Here is a 10,027-nt window from a genome sequence, read left to right as displayed (position 1 = left end):
AAAGCACTGCCTAACTTGGAAGGAACTGGAGAGCAAGATGTTAAGTGAAGTAACTCAGTACCATAAGGAAAAATACTGTATAAGACCATTATTGTAGAAATAGATAACTAGTAAAAAGTGAATGAGGATCCAAGTGAGGGAAAGTGGGAACAGAGGGGTGAGGATGGGTGGGAGTGTTGTGGTAATCACAGGGTTACACATTTGATGGGTGGACGGAGGGGTGGATAAAGGAAGTAGGAAAGATCTAGTGTGAAAAACAATGTATATGCACTTTGTAAGTAAACCAGTATAAAATAAAATTTAAAAATATTTTTAAAAAACCACACAACAATCATAATGAAGGAAGTTAAAGCTTCTCTGAAGGAATTTGAAAAAAAAAGAGGCCCCAGGAATTAATGGCATACCCATTGACATATTTCAACAACAGATGCTGCTCTGCACATGCTCACAAGGTTGTGCCAAGAAATCTGGAGGACCTGCCTAACTGACTGAAAGAGATCCATATTTATTCAGATTCTAAAAACAGGTGGAAATTATAGAACAGTATCACTAATATCACACACTAGCAAAATCCTATTGAAGATTATAAAAAGACGATTGGAACAATATATATTGACAGAGAACTACCAGAAATACAAGCTGGATTTAGAAGAGGTCATGGCACTAGGGACATTATCACTAATATCAGATGGATGGTGGCCAAAAGCAGAGTACGAGAGGGATATCTATCTGTGTTTCATTGACTATGCAAAGGCATTTGACTGTGTAGATCACAACAAATTATGGCTAACCTTGAAGAGAATGGGAATCCCAGAACACTTTATTGTGCTTATGTGAAGAGTTGATGCCTTTGAGCTTTGGTGCTGGAGAAGAGTATTGAATATACCATGAAGAACAAACAAGATAATCATAGAGAGGGTGAAGCCAGGCTGCACCTTGGAGGAAAGAATTCTGAAGCTTCATCGGACATACTTTGAACATGTTGCAAGGCGGGATTAGTCCTTGGAGAGGGATGTCATGCTTGGGAGCATGCAGAGTGGAGGATCCGTGTAGGAAAGGAAGACCCTCTATGAAATGGATTGATTTAGTCACTGGGATAATGAGGATAGGTGTGTCAGAGACAACAAGATTAAGAAGGGACAGAGCAGGATTTAGGGCTGTTGTACATAGGGTCGCTATGAGCCACAGGTGACTCAATGGCACAACAACAACAACATACTTGGGACAGGAAGCAGTCCTCAGAAGAAAGCAAAGAAACATTCCATGGAACAAAATCAGGAAAGGAGTGTCAGGGATTCATCCTGTCTCCATACCTTTTCAATCTGTATGAGGAACAGATCATTTGGGAGGCTGGACTTTATGAGGAGTCCAGTTGTTGTTATTGTTAGATTCCCTATAGAAGAGTATGGTTCATAGCTACCCTATGAACATATCTAAACCTTGTTCTATCATGTGCCATCCTCCTTCTATCTGTCATACTTGAGCCTATTGTTCCAGTCACTGTGTCAAACCATCTGATTGAATGCCTTCCTATCTTTTGCCACCTTTCCAAGCTTGATGTCTTTTTTTCCAAGGAATGGCCTCTCCTAACAACATGTCCAAAGTGTGTTAGCTAAAGTTCCACCATCCTCCTTCTAAGTAACACTCTGGTTGCACGGTCTCCAAGACACATTTATTTTTTTACAAACTTTGAGATAGTCAATACTCTTTTCCAATATTTCGATTCAAAAGAATCCATTTTTCTGTCATCATTATTGTTCAGTTCTTAGATGCATGGCAAATTATTGGAAAGACAATGGCTTGGATCTGGTGCACCTAAGTCTTTAAACTGACATCATTAATCCTTAGTTCCTTGACAGAAGAATTTCTCAGTACAACATGTCTTCTGATATCTTGGTTGCTGGTACCACGGGTGTTGCTTATGGGTCCAATTAAGTTGAAATAATTAACAAGTTCAAATCTTTTCTTCATCAATCATGATGTTACCTATGGATCCATTGGTGAGGATTTCTGACTTTTTTGTATTGAGATGTAATTGATATTGAAGGCTGTGTTTGCTAGCCTGTGTGTACCATAAGGTAGGCCTTGTAGTTTTGGTTCCATTTTATCCCTTAGGATCTTTATGGTTTGGGGCTTTGCCCCTAGGACTCTGATCCATCTTGAATTGATTTTTGTGTATGGTGTGAGATGTGGATCCTGCTTCAGCTTTCTGCAGGTAGTAGTCCAGTTTTCCCAGCGCCATTTGTTGTAGAGGTTGTTGTTTCCCCATTTGATAGGTTTTGTTTCCTTGTCAAATACTAGTTGACCATAGGTAGATGGGTAATATCTGGGTTCTTTATTTACTGGTCCATGTGTTTACCATTGTACCAGTGCCTTTTTGTTTTGGTTATTACAGCTTTGTAGTAGGTTTTGAAATGAAGATATGCTATGCATCCCACTTCACTTTTATTTTTCAGAGATACTTTGCTTATTGAAATTCTCTTTCCTTTCTACAAAAACTTGCTAATTGTCTTGTCTGTAACTTTGAAGAATGAATTTAGTATCTGTATTGGATTGCATTAAACATATAGATTGCTTTTAGTAGGATTGTAATTTACTTCTTATCCATGAACAGGGAACATTTTCCCATTTATTTAGATCTCTTAATGCTTCTTGCAGTAGTGTTTTGTAGTTTTGTTTAATAAAGGTCTTTTGTGTCTCTGGTTAGGTTTATTCCCAATGATCTCAATTTGTGGTTGGCTATTATAAATGGTATCACTTTCTTAGTGTCCTTATGTGCTTTATAAGCACTGTTACTGTATAGAAATAACACTAATTTTTGTATATTGTGCTTGTATCCTGCAACTCTACTAAATTGGTCTATTAAGTCTAATTTTTTTTTCCCTTGGGGTTTTCTATGAACCCTATCATATCATCTGCATATAGTGACAGTTTTAGCACTTGTTTACTCATCTGGATGCCTCTCATTTTCTTGTTGTATTGCCTTAGCAAGTACCTCAAATACAATATTGAAGGTTATTGTTGTTGTTATGTTCCATCAAGACACTTGTTACTCATAGTGGTCCTATGTACAGTAGCTTTGAAACCTGCTTTATACTATGTCAACTTTACTGTCTCCAACACAGCTATCCTCATTACCCCAGTCACTGAATCAATCCATCTCATTTAGGGTCTGCCTCTCCTGTGCTGTCCCTCCACCCTTCCAGGCATGATGTCCCTCTCCAAGGACTGGTCCCTCCTTGCAATATGTCCACAGTATGTCCTTCTGCAGCAAGTGCTTCAGGTCCTCCCCAGTTCCAGCAAGCAAAGAGATTAGACTGTATGAGGAAGAATGTGGCATCAGGATTGTAGGAAAATTCATCAACAACCTGCATTATGCAGATGACACAATCCTGCTTGCTGGAACGGAGAACAATATTGAATAGGAATGGTGAAAGTGGATATCCTTATCTGAACCCTTTTTGCAAGGGAAATGCCTTTTTTTTTCTCCATTGAGAATGATGTTGAATCTTGGTTGTGTGTATATTGTTTTAGCAATGTTGAGAAAATTTCATTCTATTTCTATGTTGAACCATCCTTGCATACCTTTTTTAAATCACACTTGGTCATGATGAATTATTATTTTATGTACTGTTAGAGTCTTTTGTCCAGGCTTTTGCTAAGAATTACTAAATCTTTATTCATGAAAAATACTTGTCTTTATTTTTCTTTTTGGATGATGTCTTTGCCTGATTTTGGTAATAGGGTTATACTTGTGTCATAGAATGACTCTGGGAGTATTCCTTCTTTTCCTAAAAAAATAAAGTAGAATTTGTGATGTATTTTTTTTCTCTGAATATTTGGAATAATTCAGCTGTGAATCCATCTGAATCAGAACTTTTTTTTGAGGGGAATTATTTGTTTTTATGACATGCTTAATAGCTTCTTTTGTTATAGGTCTGTTCTCATGTTCTGTATCTATCTGTGTTGATATGGGTAGGGTGTAAGATTAAAGGTATGTATATTTTAAATATTTTTAAAAGGTATCTAGACACAAAATGATAGACTTAGAAAATACATAAAACAACAGTTAACGGACTTCAAGAAATAGATAGGAATTTGTCCATTTCCTCTAGACTTTCAAATTTACCAAAGTATTGCTTTTCATAATATACTATTATTGACTTGATTTACTCTGATTCTGTTGTCATGATACCTCTATCATTCCTTATTTGAGTTATTTGCATTCTTTGTGGATTAGATTCTAACCTTATTATCTTTGTTTTCTTTTGTTAAGTTGACCAATGGTCTTTCATCTACTCTTTTGAAGAACCAGCTCATGGTCTTGATGATTTCAATTGTTTTATTTTCTATCTCATTGAGTTCTACTCTCATCCTTATAATTTCCTTTCTTTTAGAAACTGAGTAGTTAGAATGAATGTTGTTCTTTTCCTATTTGGTGGAAGTACTGAAATAGGTCATTAATTTTGCTGCTTTCCCTTTTTATGTTTTTGCCTATGTACTACAGCTAAACACTACCTCAGCTGTATCTCAGAAGTTTTGACATGTTTTATTTTCATTATAATTTCTTTTGAGGAAATGTTTTATTTCATTTTTTAATTTCTTTTATAATGCAACGTTTTCTAGCAGGATATTATTTAGCATCCAAGTAGGTGGTTTTATAAGCTTTACGATTTTGTTTTTAATTTCTAGTTTTATGGCACCGTGGTCTGCGAAGGTACTTTATATTATTTCTGTATTTTTGTGCAGCAGGCCGACCGCAGCAGCAGGCTAGCCGTTTAAGATCATTGACGTCATTGCACATGCGTGGTCCGCACTTGCACACCGCCATTACAAGATGGCGCAGGCACCTTACTTCCTCATTGATTTACTAACGCACAAACAACACCATTTATGGCTGCAATATTGCTATTGGTCCATTGGACCTGGTTTAGAAAGACCTCAACACCAATGAGATTCTAAGACGTAAGAGCAGGAGGCGTGGAACCGAGAGGGATATAAGCAAGTGCCGGGGAAGAAGACGGGGCCATTTCACCATTTTCTTTTGTTCAATAAAGCTTCTGCAACGAATCCTGTTTGTCTGAGTCTTCTTCGGCTGCTGGCGGCGAAGTTGCACTCGGCATTTTTGAACTTGTGGAGGCTTGCTCTGTGTCCTAATGTATGATCAGCTCTGGAGAATTTTTCGGGTACACTTGAGAAGAAAGTAAATTGACTTTTATTTGGGTGCCATACCCTGAATACATCCACAAGATTGACTTGAATAATTGCATAGTTTATATTTCTTGCATCTTTGTTAAGTTTCTTTTGAGTTGACCTATCCTTTGGTGAGACTGGTATGTTAAAGTCTCTTACCAATACCAGATCACCCAGGAGGCTGGGCTGTATGAGGAGGAATGTGGCATCAGGATTGGAGGAAGATTCATCAATAACCTGAGTTATGCAGATGACACAACCCTGCTTGCTGAAACTGAGGAGAACCTGAAGGACTTGCTGCAAAAGGTCAAAGACTATAGCCTACAATATGGATTGAAGCTCAACATCAAGAAAACAAAGATTCTCACCACTGGGCCAATTGACAGCATTAGTATGAATGGTGATGAGAGAGAGATTGTTAACAGTTTTAGTTTTCTTGGTTTTACAATCAACACTTTTAGTACTGGCAGCCAGGAAATCAAGAGATGAATTGCATTGGGAAAGTTGGCTGTCAGGTACCTCTCTAGAGTACTGAAGAGCAATGACATCAATCTGGAGACTAAGGTGTGCCCAATCAAGGCCATAGTCTTCACAATTGCATGCTATGTGTTGGAGAGCTGGACAGTGACTAGGGATGATAGAAAAAGAATTGATGCCTTTGAGCTGTGGTCCTGGAGAAGTATTGAATATACCATGTACTGCTAGGAGAACAAACAGGTTTGTCCTGGAGATGGTGAAACCAGGCTGCTCCTTGGAGGCAACATGCTTTGGGCATGTTGCAAAGAGGGACCAGTCCTTGAAGATGGACATCATGTTTGAGAGGATGAAGGGACAGTGCAAGAGAGGAAGACCTTTGATGAGATGAATCGATTCAGTGATTGGGTTAATGGGTGTAGGTGTGTCAGAGACAATGAGGTTGGCACAAGATAGAGCAGGGTTTAGGCCTCTTGTAAATAGGGTCAGTATGAGTCACAACCACTCGATAGCACATAACAAAACAATATTTCTGGAAGTCTGAGTCTGCTAAATATTGTTTTATGTATTTTGGAAGTTTATCATTAGGTACCTAGGTGGTTTAAAAAAAATTAATTGTGGTCTTAACGAACATTTACAGAGAAGTAAATATTTTTATTCATTCATTGTTGTGCATTTTACCCCCTCACCCTCCCAAAACCTTCCCTCAGATTTTTTTAATATTCATTTCACATTCCAAAAACTAGTGTCTGCTTATAGCTGTTCCTTCTTCTCTGTGTTTTCATTTCTAAGATCTCAGTCTCAATTGCTATGTCTGCTAGTCCAAGTGATAGTCTAAATGTGCTCTATTGTGCAAAGGGTTTTCGAAGGCCTGTCATTTTGGAAGTGGATAGCCAATCCTTCCTAGTCTGTCTCATTTTTTAAATATATATAATAGTATCCAACAGACAAGCATATTTCATTGGGAAAATCAGCTGTGATGGACCTCCCAAGAGTACTGAAGAGCAACGACATCAGGCTGGAGACTGAGATGCGCCTGATCCAGGCTATAATCTTCACAATTCTATGCATTGGAGAGTTGCACAGTGAATAGGGATGATAGGAGAATTGATGCCTTTGAGCTGTGGTGCTGGAGAAGAGTGTTGAATATACCATGGACTGCTAGGAGAACAAACAGGTTTGTCCTGGAGAAGGTGAAGCCGGAATGCTCCTTCAAGTCAAGGATTTTGAAACTTTGTGGGACATACTTTGGGCATGTTTGAAGGAGGGACTGGTGCTTGGAGAGGGACATCATGTTTGGCAGAGTGGAGGGGCGGCACAGGAGAGGAAGACCTTCAATGAGATGGATCGATTCTGTGAGTGGAGTGGTGGGAATGAGTGTGTTTGAGATGGTGAGGTTGGCACAGGATAGAACGGCGTTTAGGGATCTTGTACATAGGGTTGCGGGTGACTCGACGGCACATAACAACAACAACAACAACAACAACATAGGGTTGCTATGAGTCACAAGTGACTTGATGGCACATAACAATAACAACAATATTCATTCATTGTAAAACAATTACCTCCCCTCCCCCATTTCTCTTTGCAATGTTCTGTTATTCTGGGCTGTTCTGAGTGAGTATAATTTCTAATCATTTATTCATTTTAGACGGTTTCTTCTTTTGTGCCTTCTTGATATATTGTGCCTTTAATCATAGTATAATAGTACCCTTTCTTATCTTTTATAGTGGTTTTCATCCTGAAGTCTGTTTTATCAGAGATTGGTATTGCCACTTTTGCTTTTTTGGGGGTGTCATTTGCTCGACACATTTTCCCCTCCAATCTTTGATCTTTATCTTTTTCATCTTTTTTCCTTGTTTCTAAGATGTTTTTCTTATATTCAGCATATTGATGGACTTTGGTGTTTTGGTTTTGGTTTTTTTTATCCTTTCTGCTACTCTTTTTCTATTGATTGGTACATTTTATCCATTTACAGTAAGAATGATTATTTGTGGATGAAGACATTCTTTTAAATCCTCAACACTGGGCCAATAAACAAAATTGAGTTGGAAGAAAAATCTTAGGCAAGAATTAAATTTTATTTGGATCTACTATCAATGTCCAAAGAAGCAGTAGTCAAGAAGGCAAAAGACATATTGCAATGGGCTCCTTTATTATAAAGAGCAAGGATTATAGTTTAAAGACTAAGGGGTACCTGCTCCAAGTAATAGTATTTTTAATTGTTTTTTATGTATGTGATGATTGGATAATGAATTAGGAAGACTGGAGTAAATGAGATGTCTTCTAATTGCACTCTTGGCAAAGAGTATTGAATATACCTTAGACTGTCAAAGTGTGTGTGTGTGTGTGTGTGTGTGTGTGTGTGTGAGATCTGCAGTGAAGGAAGTGTAGCCAGAGTGTGCTAGTCCCTGGAAAGGGACGTCATGCTTGGAAAAGTAAAGAATCAGAAAAGGAGAACATGACCCTCAATGAGATAGATCAACACAGTAACATTTATGGATTTGAGCAAAGTGGAGCTTGTTATGAGAGCTCAGGATTGGTTATAGTTTCAAGCTGTTATACATAGAGTCTTTATGAGTAGGAGTCAATTTGATTACACAAAACAACATGTATAGAGTGATACTGTAAATGAATAAAAGAATAATAGCCATGTTAAAAGAGATGTGAAGAAGTAATTAGGATAACCCTGTTATATTGTACCTGTACTACCCATTAAGCTATAAAGAACTGTTTTAAAATGGATGTAAATTATGTATTTATATAGCATTATCATCGACTCAGCATCAAGAAAACCAAGATTCTCGCCACTGGGCCGATTAGCAGAATCATGATAGATGATTAAGAGATTGACATTGTCAACAGCTTCACTTTGCTTGTTTCCATAATCAGCACTCTTGGTACCAACAGCCAGAAAATAAAAAGACAAATTGCACTGGGAAAAACTGCTGTCAAGGACCTCTCCAGAGTACTGAAGAGCAATAACGTCAGTCTAGAGACTAAGAAGTGCTTGATCCAAACCATGGTCTTCACTATTACTTGCTACGCATCAGAGGGCTGGGTAATGGTTAAGGATAATAGAAGAATCATTGATGCCTTTGAGTTGTGGTGTTGGATAAGAGTATTGAATATACCATGGACTGCTAAGAGAACAAACAGATCCTCCTAGAGAGGGTGGAAACAGTCTGCTCTTTGGAGGCAAGGATTTTGAAGCTCCCTCTGACATACTTTGGGCACAAGGCCAGGAGGGACCAGTCCTTTGAGAAAAGTATCATGCTTGAAAAAATGGAGGGATATTGCAAGAGTAGAAGACCCTGGATGAGGTAGATTGACTTAGAAAGTGGGGTAAAGGGTGTAGGTGTATCAGAGACAATGAAATTGGCTCAGGATAGAGCAGGGTTCAGAGCTGTTGTACATAGGTAACATAAGTTACATGCAACTCCACAGTATGTAACAATATGAGCAACATATTTCAAACACAACAGTAAGTAACCACTAAAAAATTTTTAATTGTAGATAATAAGAGAGGAGAAAAAAATTAATTCATAGTATTTTTAGTCAGAATCAGGGAAGAAGGGGCAGAAGACTGTTCAATAAAGTAAAAAGTGACTGCATAGAATAGAAAAGAGTCACACACATAGTAGATATAAATGCAGTTCTATCAATAATTTCTTTAAATGTGAATGGTCTAAACACATCAACTAGAAGTGTCTGTCAGAATGGATTAAAACAGTACTCAACTATCCATTGTTTATGAGAAATCTACTTTAAATATATTAGAGACATATTGATCAAAGGTATAAAATGCAGTGTCATGTTAACACTTTAAAAAAGTAGAGAAAAAAAGAAAGTGGAGTAGCTATACTAATCTCAGAGGAAGAAAACTACAGAACAAGCAAATTTATCATGTGTAAAGAAGGGTATTACAGAATGATAAAGGAGTCAATTTTCCAAGAAAATATGATGACCCTTAATGAGTTTGTAGCTAACAACAGACATCAAAATACATGAGGCTAAAGTTGATAGAAATGCAAGGAGAAATAGACAAACAGACTATTATAATTGGAAACTTTAACACCCGTCTATCAGTAATTGACAGATCCAGCAGGCAGAAAATCAGTGAAGATATAGTTGAACTTAACAGCAGCATCAATCAACTGGGTTTAATTGACATTTATAGAACACTTCCTTCAACAGTGGCAGAATACACTGTCTTATAAAGCTCACATAGAATCTTTAACAAGAGACCACATAATGGTCCATAAATACAAAATAACAAGTTTAAAATAATGGAAATCAAATAGACTATGCTCTAACCACAGTGGAATTAAATGACAAATCAATAACAGATATATATATA

At 37.5% G+C, this 10,027-nt stretch overlaps 1 protein-coding gene across 1 annotated transcript in view; it reads left to right on the top strand.

The window, feature by feature from the left end:
* LOC102848768 (septin-2-like) overlaps window positions 1-4,782 on the top strand; it is a 10,931-nt gene extending 6,149 nt beyond the window's left edge. The window contains exon 2 of the mRNA XM_006885112.1: window positions 4,693-4,782. Within this exon, the coding sequence (XP_006885174.1) occupies window positions 4,693-4,782 (90 nt within the window). The remainder of the gene's footprint in view (window positions 1-4,692) is intronic.
* The last annotated feature ends 5,245 nt before the right edge of the window (window positions 4,783-10,027 follow it).

This window comes from Elephantulus edwardii, unplaced genomic scaffold (assembly GCF_000299155.1).
Source record: "Elephantulus edwardii isolate Elephantulus edwardi_28Jun2011 unplaced genomic scaffold, EleEdw1.0 scaffold00040, whole genome shotgun sequence".
In the NCBI taxonomy this organism is placed as follows: domain Eukaryota; kingdom Metazoa; phylum Chordata; class Mammalia; order Macroscelidea; family Macroscelididae; genus Elephantulus; species Elephantulus edwardii.
Note: the sequence above shows the minus strand (reverse complement) of the source record. Positions and strands in the feature narration are given on the sequence as shown.